Genomic DNA, 27913 nt, shown 5'->3' on the forward strand with positions numbered 1-27913 from the left:
CACACACACTTTGGACAAAATAAAAATCAGTTAAAAATATACTGAGTCAGTCACTGCTAAATGCTATTTATTTAGTATTTATTTTGTTCTTCAAACAAACAAAAGCCAAACTATTTACACATCGTTCAGTTGTTCTTTTCCAAAACAGTTTCATTACATGTATGCTGTTATTTCAACAACATTCAAACTTATTAAGCAAAGGAGCTGAGCTGACTGGGATAAAACTCTCATTGTATCTTTTATAATAACAATATTGTTGGAACTACAGTTACCAAAGCTAAAATAAACCAGACAATCAACTTCTTACACTTGAGCGGACAGGCCATGACATGATCTTTTCAGAGGCTGCAACCAAACAACTGGGGCTTTTTGACAACACAATATGGCAGTTAATCTAACCATAAAAGCACGTGTAGTGCAGTACAATAAACTGCAAACAACTTCCGTTTTACTTTTTAAGACAGACAGATTGACTAACAACTAATGCCACACAGTATCAGCTTTTAAAAATCTCAAACAAAGGTATTTTTTAAGTCATTCACGAATAAGAGACTTGATCGTACACTCATGTGATTAAAGTCAATTTCTTTGTTTTGGCAACTGATTACAACATTAAATTTCGTAACCATTTAGTATCAATAGTTATGACATACCTACTGTGGCTACCCAAGTGTACACAGCCTCAGCTTAACAAATGTACAAGTGAATTCAAGTCTAAGCTGAAGGTATTCAATGACTATCAGTTGCCATTTGGATTAAAAACTGCATTTTGTTTAGTTATCAAGGACACAAGAAAACAACTGGCTGACTAAAAGCATTAATCTCTCAAATCCAATTAGATATACAAAATGGAACAAGACACTCCAAATGTTCAGGACATAGAATTTCCTTTCAGGCAACACACAACTGACCAGTTAATTCCCTATCTATTCAGTGCCATCAGGGATCGTGAGCAGCACTAAACACTGCACAGACAAAAGCAAGGCAATGTGGGCCAAGTTGTGACCCACCTCAAGGATTAGTGTCAAACCCCACAACTACTACAAATAATGCAAGTTTGCTCTTACAACCACACTCCTAACACAAGCTTGACTTGAAATTTCAAAACTCTAAAAAGCACCTAGTTGCCTCCAATACATTTAAGCCTCCCGGAGTGTTGAAAAATAACCAAAAAGCCCCAGCTTGTATTGAAATTTGAGGACCTGTCATTCTGGTTCAGTTTCACCAGGAGCAGTACATCCAACAATAGTTACCACACAGCAACAAATCTGTGTTTTAAGCCAATCCTGTGCATCCCACCCCATCAGCTCAGCTCCAGACAGTACAGACTACAGCCCTTTATTAAGCCTGCACCTTCAGCGATAATCTAAACAGGAAATCTGAACAAATCCACTCTTCATTTTAAGGAAACCAAAAGGGCAACAAAAGCTAACCACCAGCAAAATCAGATTAATCAAAGACTGCTTTCTGCTCTACTCTGTAGCTAAATAGTAACTTCCATGGTGATCAGACATACATGTATCAAATTAATACAGAACAGACAGTCCTGTTGGCCAACGGTAAACAGTCTTGTAGAAAGCTCCTTTCTTTGACTTTAGAGGACAGTTAAGGAGGTGGTTTCCAACTTAAATTCATCATTTGGAAAACAAAAAAAAAATCAGTTAGCCATTGAGGACTTAACTATACAATTTAAGGCATGTTGAACAGAGAAATAAAGCAAAACCACTATGAGAGAAAAATCAAAACACAAACTTTTACATTATTTACAGAGCTCAGCGTTTATATTGAAGAGCGATGATGCTTGTGTGTGTCTGTATCTGTGTGGTTTGTATTGATGCAGCCCTATCATGTGTGCAGACGATGTAACTGAGTGTGTTGCTTTCGCTGTAGGTGTGCATGTAGTGTCTGCAACTCTTTTGAACTCTAGAATCTATGTGACATGTAGCTACGCGTTTGTGTTTTGTCATGTTTCAAAGTCTTGTTGTTTTTTTTGTACAATTCTTTCAGTTCATCCAGTTCCGCAGCTGCAGGGATTTCTGGTGACTCAGATGTAATCCAGCCACGTCCATCGAAACCCAGTCCAGCTCTCAGTCTCTGACTTCTGGGCAGGAGGGCAGGTCTTCTGTCCCGCTGGTCAGAAGACCTCCACGCAACCACCTGAGAGTCTCAGGCTGAGGTGGGTGATGACATCTGGGCGATTCGTGCCTCTTCATCCTCTTCCTCGCCGGGGAGCGCCTGATCAAATCCCCAACCTAGCACTTCCAACACAGATGGGATCCATGGTCGATAAACCTGTAACTTCATCTGGTAACTGTCCAACTGATAATGCCAATGGCCTGCCCGGTCCGAGGTCAAGACAGAAAAAAAGTTTCTTAGGGTTTAAGTTCGAGGGACAGGTTTAGGGTTAACTGGTTCATGGGTTGGCTGTAGATTAGATCCTCCTTGCAGAGGGCAGCAAATAAAGCACAGCCAGACTCCTGTGAGGAGACAGAAATAAAGAGCACAAGCCCATCGTCACCAAACTATTCTGTTAGAAACAGGGCCACAAGATTAACCTGAAGTCAATGGATCAAATTAAGTCATTAGTATACAGTGCCAAGAAGAAATTAAGCAAGAATATCTCACCATTGCCAACAATTTCTCCTCCTGCAGTCACTCTTCAGCTCTCAAGGCAGTCATCGGGTTGGGAGATGAAATGGAAGCATCCTTGCCAACAGCTCTTCAAACCCACGTCTGCCTCGTTACTGTGCATGTTGATCAAACACTCTTGGCTGGGCTCTTTGTAGCGACGGCAGCATCCATTTTTGATAAGTATCTATCAGTCAGTCTTGGAGCCACTGTAGCATGTCCAACACCTCAGTCCATGTTTTTTTTTTCCTCCCCCCCTCCATCCCTGATTATTTCAGGGCTACTGGCAAACTAAGGGAATCTCACAGCGAGTCTATCTCAAACTATATTCAAAAAGATTGGTTTCCTTGAAGAACATTCACTCCATATAATCAACGTCTCATGAATTTTCCTTCATCCGTTTGCAAATTTTTCTTTCTACTCTGAAAGATAATACAAAAATATGGATATATATACACAGGAGGTGGGAGAAGACATGCTTCTCGAGTCTCGTTTCAGTTTGGGAATATCTTTTCAGTGACTTTGTCAAAGTCGTAGCAATCCTCCTGTTGTAATTGTGCTCCCATCCCCAAAATGGTACCTCACAGCTTGAATGAACAAAAGTGCATAGGTGAGTTGGTGAGGGCAGGGTGTGAGTGCTTATGAGGGTTGAGGTGAAGACAAGTGTGTACTCATATCGCCCTCTCAGTTCCCTCTAGGGTTCTGCGGCCCTGCACTCCGTTCTCCACAAAACAGAGCCCGTCCTTGATTTTCCCCGCCTCCGCTCCGTGGTTGATCATCGCGTTTCAGGATCCACAACCACACGCAAAGGTCCAGTTAGAGGATCTTGTCCGTGTTCTTGTGATGCCTGCCACTCTTCCTCAAAAAAGTAAAAAATAATAATAAAAAAAAATAACCAACACCACTCAATGTCCATATGGCAGAAGCGCACTTGCAAACCCCACCCGTCTTACGTGGGAACAAAAAGAAAAATTTAAACAAAAAACAAAAACAAAACTGCACCCACAGATATCCATGTGGTTTGTAAACAACCAAAGCTCCAGTATGGAATAGAAAGAGTCCTTTCTTTTAATTCTTAGTCACTACTTGTACGACCAGGATTGTAGAGGCAGTGTGTTCAACTGTATCCATCCCGAGTTTTTTTTTTCTTCTCCACTGTGTAAATAAAAAAAGTTCTCGCTAAACTCTTTGAAGCTTTTTTGTATTTTGTTTCCATTTTTGAAATCTTCTGAGGAAAAAAAAAAATCTGGTATCAGCACGGGTTTCTTGTCATTTTTTTGGAATACATTCAATATTTTCTTAAGAAATAATACACACACTTCACATGGCGATAATGAAACAAAATGAAAAAAAAATTAAGGAAAAAAAAAATTAAAACACACAACAAAAATAGCAGCCCCAAGTGCTCATTATCTTAGTCCAAATACTTTTTAAACTTTGTATATAATGTATATATTCATATATATTTTTCATTAAAAAAAGAAAAACTCGTCATTATCAAATTGCAACAACGAATAAGTAACACAATATGCTAACATTTCATGCACCGTTCTGTGCACTTGCACATTAAGATGCTGTTTTTTTTTTTTTTTCAGAGTCAGAAACTCGACACCTTTCATTCACAAGTTCGAGAGCTGACAAAAGGCAACGTGATCACACCCCAGGAAAAAACAGACTGGACTAACCTTCCGATGGATCACCCCTAGAATGAACTAGAAATATTTACGATATAAACTTACATACTTTACATACACTGTGCTGAGCACTGACACACATCACACTCGCTCTCAAAAAAGAGTTAATGTCTCAATGGCCACGCACCCTATCCAAGTTCTTAGGCACAAATGTGCATTCATACACATACAAAAAAGCACATGTATTCAAAATGAGTACCTGTAGTCTTAACTCATTTCTATGAACAGTAAATGAACATGCACACTGAAAACACACACACACACACACACACACACACACACACACACACACGTACAAAGTCTCATTCCGATGCACACACAGTAATGTCCCTCATGATTCGCCCTGCCTGCTAGTCCTCACAGGCCTAGAGACAGCTCCCCATTGGGAGAGGCTAAGGGAAATAAACTAGTGGTGGTCATCATGTGATGAGCGCAAAGCTAACATTTACAAATGTATGCATTTCTATTTCGTCTATCTGGGGATGAAGAGCTGGTGAGAGAAAGGATGTGTTGTGCAATTGCCCCCTCTCTCTCTCTCATTCATTCAAGTCCCCGTTTGGAGAAGGGAGACACACACACACACACACACACGCACACACGCACACACTCTCTTAACATGAGAATACAAAATTACCATTTGAACAAAAAAGACAAAAAATGGCCTCTTATGTTTCATACATCTTGGTAAGCAACAAAAGAATGGAAAAAAAAAAAAACATTGTGCAGACTGGTATATTACTGACACAAACCAACCATCGCGCGCTCTCACAGTCATTCACACACATTCACAAAAATATTCACTTCTATAACTAACCCCATTTGTTTGATTTTTTTTGTTGTTTTTGTCATTTCTTTTTTAGGCAAGTGCAAATCTTCAAGTTTTTTTTATAATCCATTTTTCAATAGCTTTACTTTTTATATAAACGTAAAAAAAAAATGCTAAACAAGAGAAATATCAACAGTGTTTGTCTTTCGAGAAAGGATTTGCTCTCTGATAAGGTTTCAACTAAAAGGTCCCCCTGACTTTGAAAACCTAACAGCCCGACCATTCACCCCACCGACCGACTGTTTCACCTCCCCCTTCCAGTTCTGATGCACACAGGTAATGTGTATGTACACACACTGTATGCCGCACTGATTCCCAACACACACACACACACACACACACACACACACACACACACACTCACACACATGAAAAAAAAAAAAAACTATTCAAATCCCATCTCAATAAAGTGCATTAGTTCAGTATAAGGTGCTTAATCTTTTGAGTGCCAGAGGATACCCATCTTCCTTTTAACACCACCCCTCCTCACCCCCCTCTCCCCTGCTCAAGTGATCAACTGGTGCAGCAGGGAGCCCTTTTTTTCTTGCCAGAGGGAAGGAAAGAGTGGGAGGCGCAGATCCAGGCGCCTCCACCCTGCACCTACCCTCACGCTTGCTCCCTTCCTATCCCCCACCCCCCCGGTTCCCCCAGCAGTGCACATTCGTCATCAGGTTTGTCTGATTAAAAGACAGAAGGCCTCAGGTAGCTATTGCTGCTGCGCTGCGTCACATCAGTAATCCTCCACCATCTCCATCTCATTCAGGCTCAGACACTCGCCCGTGTTGTGGAATGAGTACCCTGCAGGGAGGAGGGGTGGGGGGGTGGGGGGGGCAAGGAGGGCACAGAGAAGAGACGGAGAGAGCAGAGTAAGATCAGAGGAGGATGGGACGTGGGGGAGTTAAAAGGGCTGGCAAGGGATAAAGATGCAAGCCAGAAATAATTTGATAAGAGGAGCTCTCTGTTTTGGAGTGGTTAAGGCTTATTTGTAAATGCATGAAAAAAACTCCTCACCAAACCATAAATATAACCTTTACTACTGTTTATAATTAAATGTAGAAAAGGTAGATAGTTGTCAAACCAAGCCTCGGAGCTAGCACATATCGCTCTAAATGAGTGTGGTGTGTACTGATTCACTCTTTCAACCAGCACAATCTTCATCAGGCAAACAGGTGTTAGAAACAGCAGGGGTTTATATCAATCTAATCTTGGAGAGCTTGTACAAATCAGTGTGTGGACAACCTTTTACCCTCCACTGTGTTCTATATAAACAGACTAATAAGGCCCTAACTATACAGATTACAATATCCATTTTTGCCTACACCACATTTGTCTGGCCACCTGTTTACATCTACTTCAAGAGTGCGCCGTATCCCATCCCTGGCTCCACACAGCTCATGGGCACATAAATAAACTTTAGACATAAGCCAACCCTATGAGCACATCCTACTCACCACCTGGAGTGGGTGCAAACAAGTCATCAAGAAGATGTGATGCTTTCTGCTGCTGCTGCTTCAGAGAGCTGTGTGTCTTCTTTTGTAGTTTCTTAGACTTCATTTGATTCCAGATGATGAATGCATTTTCCATTTTGGCTTGTTTTGTGTATTAAATAACTTAAGTGTTTTGTTTACTCACAATGCTAATCTGCAGTCAAGCTATCTAAAGCTGGCTATGTATAGATTCTCACCATTTACAGACAAATGAAGTCAAAAGGAAGACATATTAAATGGAGGTGGGGGTCACATACCTAAGATGCTGGGGTCAGAGTGCAGCATCATGGGCTGTTTCTTCTTCATCTTTCCCCCCTGGTTGTCATAGAGACCAGCCTTGCCCATGTGGCTGGCTTGAAACATGGACTGCAGGGCGCTTGGATTCATACCTCGCATTGAGTCCTTTAAAACAAAGAAAAGAGAAATGAAGTCAATGATACAAATGCTGGTCTAGGCATTCTTATTGGCCACACGAAAAAAAAGTTTGTAGGTTTTTTTTAAAATCAGCTGTGACAAAATGACAAGAGTCCATCCTTTCAAGGACAGACTGACTGTCCCCAGAAGTGATGTACAAAACGTGGATTTTTGTTTTGACATTTGAAGTTGCCGACGCTGGTTTGATATTCAGCAACCAGTGTACAAATAAGTTAACATACATTTGAAGAAGCCTTGAAAGTCCCATCAAATCTACACTGCTTACATTAGGGTAATGTCATGGAGGGCTGCTGTAGCAGCAGGAGACACAAAAAGACACAATCACAATGCCTGCTGTTCCCACAAATGGCTAAACTCCATCTGCATACATTACAAATGCATATCTTGACTTACCTGCAGAGGGAAGTTCATGTTCAGTCCAGCCACCTCCTTTGATAACTGGGGTAGATAAAGAGGAGACGAGGAGGGATTTACACTTCAAAGGCTTCTGTTATAGCCGTTTTAGCCTGTTATTAGTGTCCTGGTGTTATACAACCCTGACTTTCATATAAAACATCCAAACTCATGCTATTGTCTTCTCTCTTTATTAACAGTCAGTATAACAGAAAACATTTCCCAGATCTGTCACTCCAAATGTTCCGTGTGTGTGTTGGGGGAGTTAATGATAACTGTATGCAACAGGTTGTTTTAGACGTACGCTGTTTTCATTTTAATAAGACCTTTCTGGCTCAGGCCTACCTGCTGCTGCTGTCTCTGTTGGTTGGCTTTCTGTTTGGCACGTCGCTCCAGAAACTGTTTGGCGAACTCTTTGGCTTCCACTGTGTCCCCTAGGTAGGACCGGATGAAGTCCAGTACTGCATAGGGAGACTCCACCTCCTTCAGGTATGCCACAATAGTGGCAACTTAACAAAAAAAAAACATTCAGTTGAAATGATTAGCAGTGCTGAAAATGTGGGAAAGGTGCAGAGATCAACTTACTCTTAAGTGCATGAAAAATAAAAACACAGTGGATTTAACACGTAGTAAGCAGCCATCGGAATTTAAGGTTAATTTTCCTCAACCTTGACACTGCTAAATAAATATTTTAAAACCGAGCAGCCTACCATCCAGAGAGGAGGAGGAGTTGTTGGCAGAGGTGTTGAGAGCGTGCAGCATCTGTTCACACCAGGTAGTGAAGCCGTCCTGAGGCTTCATGCCCTGCAGCAGCTTCAGCAGCTTCTCCTCCTCATCAGTCCGCTTACGCCGCATCATGTACTGATCACTGCAGAGGACATACAGAATGATGCATAAAATTCAATGCATATTAATTATGTTCATCAACTACACCAGATATAAATTCATACTACAGTGCTATCTGCCTGAGTAGGTGTGAAAAAAGGATCACACGCAAAGGGGCATTATTTTTAACAGGCCATCAAATATATCTTTGGCGTGCAGTAATATTCATTTTAGTTTATGTGGTCGCATGTACCTGAGTGAGGGGCTGCTGCGGCTGTTCTTCAAGCCCATGTTGTTGTTGCTGTTGCCACGGAGGCCGGACTGGTTCTTCACAGCCTCGTCCCACATGCCCATGCTGCCTGAAGAGCTTCCACTGCCACCCTTACCCTCCATGCCTCCGCCCCACATGCCAACACCATCCACCCACTGCCCTCCCATGGAGGAGCTCCCCATTGACATGCCGGAGTGCTGGAAATGGACCGAGACATCATTATGACAAATGACATGTCATTTTCTTTTTGCATTCCTAATGGTATAGACTGTCTGTATGAAACCTTTGAAACATTTAATTTAAAGCTGCAGAAACTCACGCGGTCTCTCTGCTGCTGGGCTCTCTGCTGCTGCTGCTGCTTCAGGAGCCTCTCTGCCTCCTGCTGCATTTCCAGCAGAGCCAGAGCTGGTGGCTTTCCTGCCTTGGATAGCCCAGAGGAGGGAGCCCCACTCCAGCCTGAGCTGCCTGCCCCAGGACCCTGCTGCTGGGGGGCCTGCTGCAGCAACTTCATGATCAGTTCCTGCTGCTGGCGACACTACAGGAAGATATGACAGAGGTCAATGCTTTGGTGGACAGCGTCCAAAGCCATTGAAAAGCCATCCTCAGCATAATAAACTCAAAGCACAACTGTGCCGAGAATATTTCAGTTATCATGAGCCAAACCTGTAACGTGAAAGGTTAAACATTTCTTGTTACAAAAGAGAAAGCCATTACAATTTTCAAAAATATATCCTTCCTTCAACTCACCTGCTTGCGTCTAAAGAGCTCCTCCTCCTCCCTCCTCTTCTGCTCCTCCTGTTGCCTCCTTTTCTCCTCCCTCCTCTTACGCTGCTCCTCCTCTTCACGCTTCGCCCTGAGTTCAGCGTCTCGCCTCTCCTGCTGGAGCTGAAGGGAAAACATTGGGAGTCAAATTGAAATAGATCAAAATAAGCAAATAAAAGGTTTCCTGACACAATCCATTTTCATTATGGTTATTGTGCCTGCTAGCATTGCTACCAATTTGTCTAGCATGCAATAAAAAGTGCATTAAATTGAAAGTTTTCGGAAGTGATGACAATACGATGCAATAAAACTGATAATATTCACAAGACATGTAACATAAAAAAACAAAGCTAGCAGATGTAGATATGAATTTGCATTCAAAGGCTGAAAACCTCACGACTCAACCCACCTTCTGAAGCTGTTCGAGAGTTGGACCCTGAGTAGAAGGATTCATTGTTATGTCCCAAAGACTGGCTTCACCGCCTGCATGGATATAAAATCGGGTTATGTTAGCATCATTAAGTACAGCATCCGTTCATATGTATTTGCGCACGCACGCACGCACACACACACACACACACACACACACACACACACACACACACACACACACACACACACACACACACACAGGACCAAGTTGCAGTCTAGAATGTACCTGACGGCTGTGAAGCTGAGGTATGCATGTCCCACATGGACCCTGTATCTGGCACTGACATCGACCTGTTCATCGAAGGCATCATACCCTGCTCACTGCACCTGAAACGCACAGGCAAAGTCAAACACTGAAGGTAAAGTCCAAAGTCAAAATCTCCTCCCACACAAACACAAATTAATGTACACTTGTCCAGACATGGAAGATGAAACCTTCACCTCCCCCGTAGGCCTACCTGTTAATGAGCTGGAATAGCTGCTGCTGTTGGAGCTGCTGATAAAGAGCTGCTGCTGCCAGCTCCTGTTGCTTTTTCAGGCGATCCTGGTCCAGGTTTCCCTGAAAAGAAGACAACAATCACCAGTCAGTACAATGCATACTCAAACTCAGGATACCAAAACACAGCTGTCCATGTACAGTGGGTTAAAGCTAGGAGAGAACTGCTTGTGGAGCAAAAAACTTCACTAAACTATTGCAAATGGACCATTTAATAATTGTTCATTTAATTTGTGCAGGATAAAAGTAACATGCTATCATAGATGCACAAACATCTGATCAACTGTGCCACATTTATAGGCAATCAGGAACATGTGACAATATCTGTGTTACATTACAACTTAAAATGAAGGCAGGGAACCTGCCCTGTTCTGCTCCACTAATCTGAAGCTTACATGCAACAAGTGACTTTTACTTGAGGCCACTGCATATGGTTATATTACTGTGGTTTGAATACTGATAACTCTTTCCCATATCCTACAGGAGGGAATCAAGATATTAACACAAATACAATGTCTTAAAAACAAATGGGGGCAACTTCAGTAACTTTCAAATGTAGTCTCTCATGTTTAACTGAATTTGAATGAATCATTGTTTTTTTACCGTAACCTGTCTATCAATCTTCCCTCTCCTCTGCATCCTCCCCTCCCCATCCTCTACGTTGGCTGAGCTCTGACTCACAGTCCCGGCGGGCCCCCGGTTGGGCTGCGGGCGCTGCGTTGGTGGTGGCTGTCTCACCAGCAGGGGCGGCGGGGAGGGCCCCGGGGCGAACGGCACGCGGCCCCACATCTTGATGACGTCCCCCAGGGGCTGGAAGCCCTCGTCGCACCCCCGCTTCACCAGCAGGGTCATGGTGAAGTAGCCAGCCTGGAACCACTCGCACATCTCCACTGTGGTGAATGGACCTGGTAGTAGGTCGGAGAAAGACAGAGAGAGAGTAGCGATTATGTAGCTGACGTTGTGTGCCTCATTTCAGCTACTTCACACAACAGCCATATTTATGAATCACTACGCTACGCTTGTATTTATGAGTGTATAAGTATATAAAACGCCGAGGTGTGTGAGTATACCCTGGATCTCTCCCTGCGGGTCCTTGTAGAACCACTTCATGGCAGCCTCATGTGACAGCGGCAGAGCAGCTGCTGTGTTCCTGCTCTCCTGCTGCTGCTGCAGAGCCTGGGTGAAACACTCCTCCTCCAAAGAAGTGTCCTGCAGTGATGCCACCATCTTCTCTGCCTCCTACACACACACACACACACACACACACACACACACACACACACACACACACACACACACACACACAGATGCAGGCTGTCATTAAACCCCCACATCAATTTACCTGACTGACATGGGTACATTGCACAGATTACATATTCATTGTTTATTCAATGTAATGAGTCTAGAATATTCTGGAGCAAAATAATCACTAGTTGATTAAAGTTAAATCTGCTTCCTGTTATAATTATACACCATTTCTGAGACAGCTGCCTGAAATGTGCCTCCTGTTGTTCCTACCTGCTGCAGGTGCTTCATGCCCTCATCGTCCTCTGCGTCTCCTCCAGGTGGAGGGAGGAGAGGAGCAGCAGAGGAAGGGGGTGGGGGAGGCAGACTGGAGGAGGCAGGGGCGCCGGGGCTCAGCTGGGCCTTGGAGCCCCCTGCCGGAGCCATGTCTGACACAAAAACAACAAGACGAAACTTTCATGAAACAATGGGCCCTATTTTTAGTATGTCTATTTATGGGATGGTGAGGTTGGATGTGGGGGTAGAGCCACATACTGGCTCTGAATCTGATAAAGCAGGAACAGCAGAGCGGGTTCAGTAAACAAGATATTAAATGACTGGGGCTAAACATATTGTGTATCAAGCCAAAATAACAACGTGGCTGAATTTCCTCCCACACACTCACTGTCCTGAGACTAAAAGAGCTTAGCTGAATGCAAGAAGCCAAAAGCTCTAAAGTTACAGAGCCATGGCAAGACACTTAATGCTTCAAATCAGAGTTTGTAATTCAAGAAAGAAGTATAAATAGCCAAATGTTTGGATAGAGATGCTCTGGAAATTAACTCCTTGGAACAATCATATTTTTCCAGTGTTTCCAAAAAGAATGCAAAGGTTAAAAATACATTTTTAACTTGGGTTAATTTGTGAGAGTCAGCCATTTTAAGCACCAGCTCCTACCCATGTTTTACAAAATCAACTGTTCATACCATTTGTATTTTCTCCACATCATGCAGTCCTGTTTCACACTTTAACATTTCACAATGCAAAATAACTTGCCTTAATAGATCTTGCCTTAATAGATAGTTAAATAATGCTGCTAAATGAATCTATCTTCGTGTTATTGCACTAAAGTCTGCTTAAACACAAAAAGCCAGGCGTACCTTCACTAGGCGTGCTGTTGGCCTTAACAGGGTGGCTGTTGCTCAGCTGGGGGTTGTCCACCGCTGGGCCAGCGTTGCTGGGCCGAGGCTCCAGGGATGGAGGGGTGCAGTGTTGGGGAGCCGTAGGCGAGGAGGATGGTGACGCTGGCTTCGTCTCGCCATCCCCTACAGCAGAGCCAGCATCTTTATTCTCTGTGAGGAGAGAGCGGAGGAAAGGAAGGGGGGAAAAAAAACATTAAGTAGGATGCCACAGTCACTAGTAATTCATTCCTCCTGGGCCTGTGATCAGCTGGGAAAAACTGTGCAGACAAAGTGCAAAAAACTGGCTGTTATGCACACTGAGAAGGGGCAAAGGGCTCATACACTGTGCTCCATTTCATCCAGTTTTATTAACATTCTAAAATGATTAAATGAAGAAAATATTAAATCTTTCCATACCCTTGTCTTTGTCTCCTTCGGCACTGTTCCCCTCCATGTCAGCAAAGCTCTCCTCTTCCTCCTCCTCCTCTATCCCCTTAAACTCCAACTCCTCCTCCAGGATTGTCTCCTTGCCACCCTTCTGTGAAGAGGAAGACCAGGAGAGGAAGAGGAAATTAAAGAGTGCGACAAATACTCATTTTCATATAAAGACTTTACTGAAATAAGAGCTGGCACTTTATTCAAAGAGCCTGCTACTGTGAAAATGTTAATAATACCAGTGGTTGCAAGTATTTTAAAAGCATACCTTCAAAGGCATAAAAGCTCCAGAGGAGTCAAATGTGCCCATCTCTCCATCCTCCTCATCTGTACACCACTCGGGCAGGCCGTCCCTGTCGTCCTCCAGTCCCTCGCTGCCTGCACGCCGGCGGCCACCACCGTGGCCCTCAGAGTCCCGGAAATCAAAATCAAACTTCCTCCGACGACTCTCACCTGGACCGGTATGGTCCCGCCAGCCTGCTGAGCGAGGACCACCATCTGGCAAAGAAGTGAACCACCATGAGTGAAGATAATGTCACAAGTAGCTGCTCAGAGACAAGGTTTCATAGAAGAAACATATTACCAAGTTACAGCAGTTACCCAGACAATCAGTGATTATGTCTTGGAATCTGTTATATATCACCTGTTCAGAGTTTAAGATGAGTTTTCGGAAAGTCATCTGATCTCTTAATGTGACTGTTACGTCCTAAGAAACTGCTGAGGCTTCAAGGTGCAGCTCTGTTTCAGCTATAATCTGCTTCCTTGTTGAAATCACTTCACTGCCACTGGATGTCACTGTATCTACTGTTTGAGGGTAGATCTGCTGCACATTGTCACAACTGAGCTTTGATGGCATGGATTAAGAACTATTTTAATCTTTCACAGTGTGATTAGATTAATTTGAATGGTTGCGTCAGCCTTTTGAATTCATTCACGCCTCAGAGTATTATTGCTCATATGAAGAACCAAACAGGCCAGGTCTGATGTGGTTTTAAGTTACTGAATACAAATGGCCATGTAACCCACATCAATATAATTAAAGACCCAGTGAAATAAAAAACAAGTTTTCCAAGTTTAAATCCTGTGTACCTGTGTTACTGATCATTTATCTCGTTATATGGCAAATATATGGCAAAAAATCTGTATCATATTTTTAACTGCACTTTACTGTTTATTGGTTGTAGTAGCTAACAAAGCAAGAAGATGTGTGTTTGGTTAACAGTGGGAAAACCTTTGTTTTCATTTCCGAAACAATGTGGGAGAGGTCTTATTCATTCATCTCTCCCTCTGTCTTCCCCTGATCTAATGGTGAGGGTGGTATGTGTGGAGGCAAAAGTCCACTCGGCAGCAGACTGCGCTGCATCTTGTATGCAACTCTAAGCCTGCCTGGTTTTATGCAGCCCAGTCAATTGCCAAGGATTTGGTTCAAATCCCTCTTGTAACTTAACACCACTCAAATATTTAGCTTCACTAGGAAATACGTCACAGTACAGAAGCTAAGGACGGAATAACTTCGGTTTCACTGGGACTTAAAGTCAGTGAGTAAGCAATAGGTCCAGAACTAAATTGGAACATTTTCAGTCCGTGCTTGCTTTAACAGAGAATTGCACTGAAATGCCAGCAAACTGAGTGTTATACAACCGTCACCAAACCCAGTCTTAACTGCAGCAGTCCCTCTATACTGGCGAATAAAATCACATCAAAGGTGTATGGACTGCCCATCGTGTATTTTAAAAAGAAAATTAATAATGAAACCTTTGCTTTTTCTTGGGTATAGCTTTCATTTAAAAAAAATGAGTTTGAGGCAGCAGTAAAATCAATAAACAAATGTTTGTATTTATCATACCATCCCTGCGGGGTCCAGCAATTCTCCAGTTGGTGCCAGGCTCCGCCCCCTCCTCCTCCTCCTGCTCCTCCCGGAGGATGCGCCAGTTATCGCTGTCAGCCCTTGTGTGCTCCTTCCTCCCTGGACCCGCGGGACCTCCAGTCTCTTCAAAGCCAGGACGCCCCACCTCCCGCCGCAGCGGTTTCTCAAATCGACGCTCGCCCCTGAGGGAAGGAAGGGAAATTGAGAGGAATCCCTTAAGTGATAAACAGAGGAAAACAAGCCCAAAACATGCAGCCAGTTTTATCTTTAAGAAATATGTCCAGCTCAAACTTGCATCTCATCACCACAGATAGCAATTCACATATTTTAACCAGGCCTGTGAAAAAAAACTACTGAAGAAACACAACAAGCTGATACTTTAGTTCAGCCTAGGCCGATAAGAGAAGGTGTCTGCAAAAGTGAGATAAATCATCCCACGAGGGCGAAATTCTACAAAAATACCAGAGCGGATTATTGAGTTTATTACACTGGATGACAGCTTCTATTAGCAGCGCAGATATACGCCTTTAGTATGCCATGGAGCACTATGATTTATTTGACCTTCAGGTAGTGTGTGCTGGGTGTTTTCTTACCGGTCATCCCAGCTCTGGCTGCGGTGTATCTCTCGGACGCTGCGGCCAAAACCCACCTCCGCATCTTCAATACTTCTTTGGTAGAATCCACCTTCACCACGACCTCGTCCTGATCGAATACACACAGAGAATTAAGTGTTTATATTTAATATAATCCTCATCTAAATGAGAGAACTTGTGATCAGCCAGTTTTTATGTTGAATCAGCCAAATATTTTTTGTGTTCTAATTCAACAAGCACTTTTATAATTAAACAAAATGTCTTGCATCGATGTTTGATTAGATCAAACCGCAAAGCCACAAACGCCAGCACATGCACGCTAATTATGAAACCCACACAGCATTATTCTTCAAAGTTGTTTCCTTGGCTGTCCTGCACCGGACGGCCAGTGTTTACATTGGCCATTCACATGTGCAGAGTGCTGTGTGTGCACAAGGTGAGTTCACGAGCCCCGTGGCTTTATACAGGTGTGGCTGGACAAAAGAGGGAGTATTTAGACAGGCCAAGAGGAAGTGTGCTGCATCAAGATGGTGGAAGAAAAGAGGGAAATAAACACTTCAGTGGCTGGCTTGAATAAACTGTTTTACTTTCCCTGGATAACAGCCATTATAGTTTCAGCCAAGGGTTTTGGGCAGCATTGCTGTTGCTGTTGGACTCGTGTTAGTTTTAGCACAAGTGGTTGTGGATTTATCATGAGTGCACGTCGGCTGAATCAATGCTCTGCTTTATTTGATGCCGTTTTTTTTCTCCTCTAATATGTGTCTGGGAAGGGCTTTCTGCCTTTAGTTTTTACCTCGACCGCCTCGTGTGGCCCCTCGTCCTCGGACCACTCCAGCTGGGGCGGCCCCGCCCACCCCTTTTCCCATGAGCCTCAGCACCGCCACACTGTTCACAGACATGGAGAAGTTCCTCTGCAGAGAGAGAATGGAAAGAGCGAAAGGGAGGAATGTGAGGAATGTGAGCTCACAGCCACATTTGTCAACCAACAGAACGGCTCGCTTTCAAACTGAGGTCGTATCGCGATGAGATATCACATGACAAGCTGAAAGCAGTTCAACATTTGCAGGTATCAGTGCGTTTGTGGACGTGTGTTTGTAGCAGACCTGCTCCTCCTCAGTGAGAGGCACCAGTGCCAGTGGCTGCATGGGCTCATCTTGCAGAATAGCAGCAAACTCCTTATCCTGCATGTCCTCTGGGACCTAAAACAACAACAACAGGCATTTAGGAAGACACAAATAGCCTTCAAAACTATCTTCCAGAAACTTCAAAAAACAACTGACCTACAAACAGGTATTCATTTTTAAGGATGGGAAGGTCAATGGAAATTTAAAAGCAACATGCATGCCGGTGTTTAGACAGTGCTTGATCACTTTTAGCAATCTTTCTCAAGATTGCAAAACATTAAAGGGTCTGTATGTGACATTCAATGCATACAGCAGCAAACCACTGTTTGCTCTGTAAAGATATTGTGCAGTAATGGTAAGCAGGTCCGGTCAGGCATGCAATAGCACATCACTACCACTCAGCACTGTGTCACATCGTAGTTAGCGCTGATACCAGGGCGGCATCATTGCAGAATTGTAGCGATGGTCCCCCGATTAACACTGTGAGCTCTGTCAGAGCGGTTGCCATTGCTTAGCGCCATTTATGGAGTTAACACTGTTAGCTGCTAGCCACTGGCTCAGCCACCTCCATGTTGGGAACCGTGACCAGACAACTCACACTCTGAATGTTGCATTGAGTCGTTGAAGAAATCTTCCAACTAACCTTGTTGTCTTTGATATAAAGTGCTAACATCTCCTCTCGGCCGTAGCGGTACTCGGCCAGCTTGTACTTTGGCATGGCGGGGGAAGGAGGGGGGGACGTCACACTCCCCCCACTGGACAGTGCACGGAGCCTGCATGAGAAAGAGTACAGGAATCATTAAGAATTAGGATAATGTGGTTTTTACATAAACATTTCTTGTATGAACCTTAAAGAGACCATCAAGACATCTCACTGCTGCATGCAATGTTTGCTGCAACTTCAAAAAATGTAAATGTGTATACATTTTTTACAATATCATATAAACCAGGAACCTAAGCTACTGGTCAGGTGTCAGTGTTTCAACAGGAAATAAATCTTTAGAGCCACATGTTCGCAATAACTCTCTGTCTACTGACTGGAGCTGACATACAATGCAGAAAAATCACTCACAAATAACTTGTGCGGATTCCCTTGTTGGCACATAACACACACAAAAAACATAACTGCTATTGTGTAAATGTGATAGATTTTTTTTCCATCTGAACTGGAGAAAAAAATATCCATTAGCATCCAGCTTGCAGCAGGGAAAAAATAATTTACTAAATGTTCTGTCACGAGTCAGCCATCCTCCCACGCAGGTCCCCCTGAATACACTTGGCTCAACACAGATGATATATTAGCTTTCCAATCTCAAGATTTCATTTTAAAAAGCTATTACTAGCAGGCCAGATTCCAAGGCCTGCTGTTTAACAATGGCTCCATTCACATGCCTCTACAAAACGTGCCATTGACTCACAGCCCCACATCAAAACCACATGGAGCTCTGAGAGGTGTGGAGGGGGGTGTAGGGTGGAAGAGGTAAAAGAAAAGCATCATGAAAGACCAGTTGGTGGCATGTGGCATATCAAAGAGGGTTAAAAAAAAGTGATGCAGCAACTAATATGTATAATAAGAGAGCTGAGGAAACATGCCAGTGGGTGAGACACTGAGAAATATTTCTGCATGTTTGTATCCACTTCACTTGTATTTAGCTTGGAAAAATCCTACTTCCTTCCCCAACCGACAGCATGAAATCTAAACACACACTTCAATCTATACATACATAATCCTTTGTGAGAGTCTTATAGAGCAAAGGTCAGCCTAATAACTGTTACATAAATCTCAATACAAGGCAGAATGTTTTCACTTTGAATTCTCCCACAATGACTAACATACACGCCGACTCTGCTGCCAACAAAACCTCAAATGGACTAAATAATTTTTAAACGCTAACAGGCATTAAAAGACTTGTAAACATGCTGGCCAGACAGCTGTATGTGGTGAGCGCATGAACTGGCTGCTATAGCTGTATTAAAAGGGTGCGAGGATGAAAGTGGGCTAGAAGGGCCACTGAGAGGAAAGCAGCTGCAGATGTGTAAAGAGAGAAATATTCTGCGAGGCTGGCACTGCACCAAGAATGCACACAGCAGTCACAGGCTGTTAGAGATTGAGTGCTACCAAAACGAAGACTACACCCCCCATTAATCGTTATACAAGCATCCACTGAGGAGGAGGAAAAATGTCAGGGAGACAGACAGATGGACGGGACACCGCTGTGACAATACCTGCATTTTAATTTCAGGTAAAAGCTGCTTTCCCACAGTCGGTGAATACAAGAGAAAACAGCCTTTGAAAGCTAGAGCCGAAAACATTAAATTACATATACCAACACACTGAACTGTAGACTATAAGGCTACTGCCATGAGGGAGGAAGGAAGGAAGGAAGGAAGGATTCTTAATTTGTCCACAGGGAGCAAATAAGCAAGTACATTTCTCACCCCTCAATAGTGATATTGGTTGGTCTCTTTGTCCAGAGAAACATATGCAACTAACAATTATGCCAATTATTTTCTTAGTTAAAGACTATGTTTAAAAAATGTTGCATCTGATGTTCAGACACCTTATTTGTCCAACCAAAAGTCCAAAACAACAAAAAAAATTGTTGACTATTACCTGAAACAAAGAAGCCTACAAACCCTCACATTTGAAAAGCTTGACCCAGCAAATATTTGGCATCTTGCCATGAAAAGTCACTAAACTATTTTGTTCATTAAAACAGTTGCTACTTTATCGTCTGTCAAGTGGCTAATTGATTAATCGATTAATTGTTTCAGCTGCAATCTCTACAAATAGGGCCATTGTTGGCTGGACTGCAGCAAAGCTGGGCCAGCCCTATAAACCAAAAACAGCTAATCGGTTGAGTGACAGAGTTTCCCCATTGCCTGTTGTAGTGCAAACTGTCCTCAATTATGTCCTCATCGGGCTTTTACAGGTTCCACTCGATAGCCCTTTTTAGATAGGAATTTTGCAAATTCAAATTTGCAGGAAAGCCCAATCAGTCTTTTTTCAGCATTGGCAGTATAAAAACAAAATCGGGGAGTACAGCAAAATGCCGCCTGCCTACTTTGTTTATACAGAATGCGCCTTTTTCGGGGCAATGGGGGGCGTGAGCAAGTATCAAAACCTGTAGCTCAGCGTGTTACGCAAACAGTGACGTGGAAGGGAAGCCGCGGCTGGTCAGTCCTTCGGCAATTCTCTCGTAAGTCGCCCGTTCTTCACCGTTCCCATCATCTGACGGTTAATGGCCTCTTCGTTTGCGAGGACAAGGAGGGCGCGCAATTCCTTGTCTCCCCAGTTGCTCATCTTTTCAGTGTCTTTCAGGTTTGCGTTTCCCTCTACTAGCTGCTTGCTAATTCCTGCTATCAGCTGTTTCCTGTTCTTTCTTCCTTCTGTTTCCTCGCACGTGCAGCGTCATCAACAGTTCCTCCCACAAGTCATCAACAGCCCCTCCCGTTGCGGAAGGCCGCCTCAGTCTGTTTAAACTAAAAGGGTTCCGCCAATATGACTACCCTATGAGGCAGAAAATTGGGCACCTCGGATCAACTCGCCAATCGGGCTATGTGTGTCTAAACGCTCGCAGCTTGCCGGCAAATCGGCCCAACATTCATGGAAAATCTGGCAGTGTAAAAGGGGCTGATGACTGCAGCTCATTCTAAATCTGCCGCACACCGAGAACTAAATATTCTGCTGGTCATGGGATACTGCTAAAGACTAAACTTTTAAATTCAACAATGAGGCCACGATTTAGTACCCTGACCACACACGGTCCAGTCATATATACTCAATATATTCCCACGCGCACACACAGTGGACAGCAGCGAAACTTCAGGGCAGAGTCCACAGCAAAAGGAATCAAACAGACGTTAGGATTTACTATACAGGTGTCAACAATGACAACGTTCATGATCTGTAAGTGCAACAAAAGGGAAAGAGACAGTATGATCAAACACCCGCTGTCCAAGCTCAACTCAAATTTGCAGAAATGTGACGTATTGGGCCACTCTGCCCACAATACCTTGCAGCGTGCTCTTCATTCACACCCAGTTTGTTTTACACAGCCACATAGCTTGTTAGGCTAAAGTGCTGAAAGTGAACTCCTGTTATCCTCCAACGCAGAGGAAATTGTTGAGGAAAAAAGTTCACAAAGTTTGTATATTATCAGGATACTCTTCAAACTGGCCATGTTGTCAAATTATACTATCTACTAACATGGAAAAAATGATTTTGATTACATTTTTTGCCATATTGCCCAGCCCTAGTTTTGCCTACATCTTGTTCTGTAAAATCTAGTATGGACAATATTGGTCCAATTTGATCCATGACAAGTGGATTGCAGTGAATCCCGGTTTTAATTAATCTGCTGACCTTTCCTTTCACCATCAGACCAAAATGTCAATTTTACACATGAAATACTCTCATCACGAGAGCAAACTGCCATTCAATTTAATTGCCACATTCAAGCAGTCCATTTACCATCTAGATCTCATGACAGAACGTGAAGACTGAAACCTAAAGATTCCTTTAAAACGTGGAAGTCATTAAAATGCACTTAATTATATCAATTTAAACATCTGCAGTTCCATGACTGAGTAGAATATCTGCTGGTGAAGACGACTAGGTGAAAAAGGTCAAAAGCTCCAATATACACTGAGCGGAGTCAAATCATCAAAATGATCTTTGTTGCCAACAATCTATCGGCTCATCCTGAGAGCAATCACATATTATGTTCAGGAGCTACTTCTCGATGTATTCAGTACCACTTTCTCTGAAATATTGTGAAGAAATCAGATCAGTTACCATTCTGGGCCGAAGTTAAGAGTCTCAGCAGTCATATTCCTCACGTCCACACAGAACTGAGTATCTGAGGAGAAAAAAAAATAGTTTCAGTTTTATTTACTGCCGAAAACAAGCTGCTGTCAAGTTGTGAAAAAAAAATGTACAAGGTACGGAATAAATGTGGTCCACACTGCCTTACCCTGTCCAGATGATCGGAGCAGGCTGGACTGGGCTGGACCAGGCTAGAGCTGGCTGGCTTTAGTTAGGCTTAGGTGACTAGAAGGCTGAGTGGTGCTTAAGCTGTGGTCACAGAGCTCCCCAAACACACAGACACAAAGAGAATAGCTGCCAGTTTCAGGTGCTTGAGGAATACCAGGTTATCAGGTCCTAACTAGATAAGGAAGGGGGTTCGACAACAGTTTGGAGAATGGAAGCTCCTGCTACTCACAGCCGAAAAGGGTTGATAAACATAAAAAAAGAAACAAAAAGAACCTTGGAAATTAACGATGGAACAAAATAAAACACTCTTGCTAGTAATAATGTTTTCTTTTTTCTTTCTTTTTTTTTTTTTTTTTTTTTACAGCAGTTATATCTCACATTAAAGTTAAAAATATGAATTTATTCATCAAAAAAGGTAACGCGGGAACGAAATAACAGCCAAAACAATGAAACAGGCTGCTGGAACAGCTGCCAAGAGCAGACGCGACTCGCACTCCTCTTTTCTTTTCTCTCTCTCTCCCTCCGTGCCTTTTTCTCTCGCTCCGACTGAAAAGTGGATTGACGGAGACCCTCCAGGTAACTCCTTTATTTCCTGTCCTCCTCCCTTTGCACCACTGAAAATAAAGCAGAGTTGGAGAGAAGGGATCAGAGAAATGAAACTATTAAAAGACAGAGGGAAAGAATAATGTTAGAAGTGTACACTTAAATAAATTAGCTGTCGGTGAGATGCATTTTCACAGCTTGGCAGTCCGCCTATATTGTGATAGGAAAGGAAGTGTAATTTGATTTTCCGTTGTGTAGCCTTGACACACTATTTTCACAGCGTGCCTTGGACTCACTGAAAGGTACTGGCCTGATTTGATCAATCCGTTACGGCACACTGAGCTGGAGGAAAAACACGGTGGTATTCCTGCACCGGATAAATGAAACTAGCAAACTAATTCTAGTGTAGCGCTCAATCTCGGCCCTATGTTTCTGCTGCTTGCAGGAGATTTTCCATCCAGAAATCTAGGGAGTATATCTCAGTGATGTTGTCAACCAGCTGCCGCTAAAATCATGCAGCTGTTTGGGGGATAATTCCTGAAAATGCCATAGCAACTACACCAATATCCAAGCAACCAAACATCAACAGTTAATGCTCTTATATGGCTTGTGTGTCTCTGTGACATGGGTATAGACCAAGCATTCTTATTATTTAAACTGTTATATTTAATGATACATGAGTAAGCCTCATCACTTTAAGTTAATAGTGACAGATGTACAACTGAGGATGACAGAAGGAACATAGCTGTCTCGGCTGTTACCATTATTTCTTTTAACACTGTAGGGGTGGGAGATGTGCCATCATATGCAAAAATACTGACATTATGTTTCCCAAGCACAATCTAGAATTCACTTTTGTTGTTGTTTAGAGCTCTGATATAATGCTGTGTATTTGTTTTGTAATCAGCTCTAACTTGTGGACAACAGAAAATAGCCTAAACCAATAATTTAACCATAAAACTATTAACTTAAGCATCTTTGTGCTCTGAATCAATTTTTTCTACAGTATCAGGGCCCATCAGTTCTAGTCACTTAAATAACCCATAGATTTTATCAGCTGTACCTAATTATAATCACTTTGAAAGCTGATAAAATAATCCAATGTTTAGGGTTAGATGACATGGCGGTATACATTGTGAGGCCATAGAAAATTGTTTCGAGTTAGTGACTTTATCTACTGCTTCTATGGAGGTATCTATCTCTTTAATATCACTGGCTGCATTAAGCCATTATGCACAATGTTGGAAATTAGCAGGACTCCTTCTGGCTATATTGGACTTGCAGGATTTTTGCATCAATGGGATGATACATCTTGAGTCAGGTATCAATACAAGATTTTATCTATAACGCCCAACTCCACCATGAGTCTTAGTCACTGGCACACAGTCAAAGCTATGTGGGAGATGTAGAGTTTGAATGCTGACAAAATAATTAGCTTTGTTAACATGACAAAGTCCTACATTTGTCATGTATATTACATTTGAAATATGGACAAAAATCCCCTGGAACAGCTTTCAGTTTTTCAGAAGAACTGTTGGAAAAGAAACTCTTTATGAAATCCTCGAGAACAGAGGCGAGTTGAGCGACAGGGAAGGATTTCAGTGTATTGTTACTCCTCATTTGGCCCCTCTGCTTACAGTGGGTGAAACTGCACAATGTGAACTTAAATTGATTATCATAATACATGCCATTTCAACTTAACAAAATCAATAACTAGTTAAATTTGTCCAGATATTTTTGTCTTTAAGGATTACATAACTCCCTAACCTACAAGTCAGTCAGTAAGTTTACATGCACCGTGAAGTCCGGTTACCGAAATAGCTTGACTAGGCCATTTAATTGGACTACCATCCTTGTTCCAGTATACAAGCATGGGAAGGAAACGATTTATTGACCGAAGTATGCCTGACTCCACTACGATAGGTGCCCATATGCCCTTTCAGCTTGCTAGTATTGGTCCTTTTTCCAGCTGACCTATAACGTCACAGACCAAACAATCGACAAAGGAGTTAGCTACATTTGGCTAGCAACACACTGGTACCACGGTGGACAACTTTACAACTCATTTCGTCAATCCAAACATGCATGGCTCTAGATGTAGATTTTGCCATGTTGTTACTGGCTTCTTCATCTATTGTGCATTTAATGCTTCTGACTTCAGGGTCAAAGCCTGGGGCGGACACTGTGGAGCATGCGCAGGGCACCTCAGCCGCTTTTGGTCCGACCAACTGTACACATGCAGGAATAATTCGATTGCCAATCACACTGTCTGGGTGTGTTGGTTCAACTTTGAGAAATTCAATTTGGTACAATTTCAGTCGGGCTAACATGCTAACATGTATTTTAAAAGTCAGGTTTTAGTCAGGTTAACACAATAAATGGATTTTTTCTAAGGTCATGTAAACATACTGAGGCTCACTTCCCTGCAGCTGCATGGTACATGCCGTTAGCACTTCCATGCTAGCTGAGAACCATTTTTCATTTGATTCAGCTTTCTGAGTTTGTTTGATGCTTGTTGGTTAAAACAAGCTAAAACCTGCCAATCACAATAAAAGAAGAGGTATTCAACTTCTGATGATAAATGATTACTCAAAAGAAAACTGAATGGGCCAACAGTAAATATGTCATTCTGAATGACTTGTGTAACACAGATGTGTTATAAGCCCTTTTTAGATAGGAATTGTGCGAATTTGCAGGAAAGCCCAATCAGTCTTTTTTCAGCATTGGCAGTATAAAAACAAAATTGGAGAGTGTGGCAAATTGCCGCCTGCCTACTTTTGTTTATACAGAACGTGGCTTTTTTGGGGCAATGGGGGGCGTGAACAAGTAACAAAACGTGTAGCTCAGCGTGTGACGTAAACAGTGACATGGGAGGGAAGACGCGGCTAGTCAGGTGGCGATTCTCTCATAAATCCGCCTGTTCTTCACCAGTCAGTCAGGTTTGCGTTTCCCTCTTGCTACTAGCTGCTCGCTAATTCCTGCTATCAGCTGTTTCCTGTTCTTTCTTCCTTCCGTTTCCTCGCACGTGCGGCGTCATCAACAGCCCCTCCTGTTGCGGAAGGCCGCCTCGGTCTTTTTAAACTAAAAGGGTTCCGCCAATATGACTAACCAACGAGGGCCTAAATTGGGCGCCTTGGATCAACCCGCCATTCTGCCTCTGTGTGTCTAAACGCTTGCAGCTGGCTGGCAAAACGGCCTGACATTTGCAGAAAATCTGGCAGTGTAAAAGGGGCTATAGCGTCAAGTGTCAATACTGTCACAATGCCAGAATTTTTTTAGCACTGCTTACACATCCCTGTTTACTTAATCTGACATGTTGTAATAATAATAATAATAATAATAATAATAATAAAAAGCTTTTGATGCATATGTGATGCTTATTGACATCATGTTATATATGCATTTTATATGTATATTGTATCGACACTAAATCATTTTGAAATTCAATATGGAAAACTTTTTAATTTTTTTCAATAAAAATAATTGTGAATGAAGCTGGCAGTCTTTGGTGCCACTCACTGCTAGTGTTGCAGCTCCTGTAACTTATAATGCCTCATTGCAATTGACTTACACTATGTAATTAAAGAAATCTGGTAAAACATGATTGTAGTAGCATACTTTAAGAGTAGACCACCCGAGTAGCATCAACGATATTAAATCACACAACTAACAGTACTGAAATATACACGTTTAAGATGACAGACAAATGGAATATTGGATGCTGACAGGTTGAATTTACATCAGACTGCATCGTGGGCATAAATAATTTTATTTCATTTTAGGTTTATCTGCTGGAGATGAAGTTGGCCCTGTGTGTATGTCAACCTACAGAAACTTAAGTGACAAAATATAATTCTCATGGTAGTAAACTAGAACAAGGGCCACTGTTACAGACGGGATTGCATTATTTCCATCAGACCCATGGTTACCAATACTATTTGATAAACTGCTTTTGGGTACTGATGAGACTGCCTCGATATCTGGGTACTGATGCTGGCTTTCATACTCACAAGTAATGTTTGGTGAGCTGAATGAGCACAGACTTTGCAATTATTTGTCAGTTTAAAAGCAGCAAAACAAGATACACTCGATTTGATCATGATTTCAGAATCATACAAATTACATTTCATTCAAGAAATAGCCTGATTCAATAACAGGATAAAACACATTTACATAGAACTGCAATAATTCAGAATACATAACTTTAACCTAAACATCTGTCCCCCGCTTGTGAGTATCATGACTCCAAAGTATTTCATAACTTCACTCCGGACTCCAGGCCACAACATTCAGGATTAATATATTTATTGTCTAGTAATAACTTTGCACTGAGAAAACTGAGGCAAGGTCACGCAGAAATAACGCTGCCTGCAGAACATGACATTTCTTATGCATTTGGGTATTTGTGAATGTTACGCACGTCAGAATGTGGCGGGATTATAATTTTAAACTACGAGAATACCGAGTGTAAAACGATGCTACAGCTATAGCACTTTATGTATACCAATTTGCAACTTTAGCAAACTGAACAATGCTCAACTGTTTGGTCGTGAAGATGGCTAACATGTTGACAAAATAGCTCGAGTTGACATTAGCTACCGTCAGTGGTCGGGAGCTAACGTTACTTTAGCGTGCAGCGTTCACTGCTCGCCTTTCAAGCCAATTACAGCAGACTGATTTGTGGCTAAAGGAAGATAAAAATCAATCGATGCAATAATACTAGCAACTCACACTATCATATTTCAGTTTGTTAACAGAGATGGGTTAGCTAACTTGCTATCTAACCTAGCACAAGGTATGCGTTGATCGTAAAGGCCTTTGCTTGTAGGTTCAAATGACACCAGATATGATGGCGGAGGGGGCGGAGTGTTGGGATCAGACTCCCCGGCCTGCTCCGCCAATGTGCGGACGACCACCTCCACTCCGCTGTCGGTGTTCAGCTAGGGCTAATGCGATGTAAACAACACAAAACACTATGGCAAAAACAACAGCGTTTTTCACCATAAAAGAGCCTAATGCGAAGGCTTTTCTCTCGACAGATAAATCCATACCATTCGGGCTGCAAGAGCCGAGGTTAGCTTGTTAGCTCACGTTAGCCAGCTAGCTAAAAGACAGGCTGCAAAGAGGAACCATGGCTTACCTTCACTGTTTATAGCTACCAGACTGGTTGTCTGCACGGCGTGTCTACAGCCAATATATCGTATGCATTGGTCTCTTTAAACACTGTAAACGTATTCATTCGACAGAATCGTACTTTCAGAAAGTCGTGCTCTGTATTTTATTTATTATTTTTCCCCTCTCCTCCAACGGTCGCTGCTGCGTATCAGTATGTGTCTGCTGGCTCCTCGTCGCTGCTCTTCTTGTTGTTTGTGTTTCGGAAACATGGCCGTCCGTGTGATACCACGTGACTGGACATTGACAAGCGGCTAACCAATGTTGTAGCAGGGCAAACACACCCCTATTTACCAGCCTGCACACCAATGTGTACGGCACTTTGCAACGGCATTTTCAAATGCAGAGCGTCGAAGCTGGATGGGTTTAATTAGCCAGTAAACTGAGCAGCGAGGCTAACTTTAGCACGAGACTGTAGTGAAGGTGTAAATCAGAAACGGCCAGCTCAATACACATTCACGAGGCAGGAACGTGTAGTCACAGAATAACCAAATTAACTTCTGACAAAGTTGTCTGATACACTTCGCAG

General features: G+C 42.7%; 1 protein-coding gene across 3 annotated transcripts; it reads right to left on the minus strand.

Annotated features, from left to right (window-relative positions):
- Window positions 1–50: 50 nt before the first annotated feature.
- Window positions 51–27593, minus strand: gigyf1a (GRB10 interacting GYF protein 1a). 3 transcript variants are annotated; one of them, XM_049568490.1, is made up of 26 exons: window positions 27353–27593; window positions 21650–22283; window positions 21472–21535; window positions 17317–17446; window positions 16653–16748; window positions 16343–16460; window positions 15550–15658; window positions 14936–15138; window positions 13358–13587; window positions 13072–13192; window positions 12634–12825; window positions 11768–11922; window positions 11320–11488; window positions 10988–11154; window positions 10212–10312; window positions 9980–10080; window positions 9731–9804; window positions 9307–9444; window positions 8879–9094; window positions 8542–8756; window positions 8174–8331; window positions 7809–7972; window positions 7464–7508; window positions 6893–7037; window positions 2626–5946; window positions 51–2477 (listed from the first exon to the last, which is right to left on the minus strand). In XM_049568490.1, the coding sequence occupies exons 3-25, from the start codon at window positions 21504–21506 to the stop codon at window positions 5879–5881; spliced, it is 3150 nt and encodes a 1049-aa protein (XP_049424447.1). In that variant the 5' UTR covers window positions 21507–21535; window positions 21650–22283; window positions 27353–27593; the 3' UTR covers window positions 51–2477; window positions 2626–5878. The 3 variants fall into 3 exon arrangements, with proteins under 3 accessions (XP_049424447.1, XP_049424446.1, XP_049424445.1); XM_049568489.1 differs by having other exon boundaries at window positions 10931–11154; XM_049568488.1 differs by having other exon boundaries at window positions 10853–11154.
- Between the last annotated feature and the right edge of the window lie 320 nt (window positions 27594–27913).

The sequence above is a fragment of the Epinephelus fuscoguttatus genome, linkage group LG23 (genome assembly GCF_011397635.1).
Source record: "Epinephelus fuscoguttatus linkage group LG23, E.fuscoguttatus.final_Chr_v1".
Lineage (NCBI taxonomy): Eukaryota > Metazoa > Chordata > Actinopteri > Perciformes > Serranidae > Epinephelus > Epinephelus fuscoguttatus.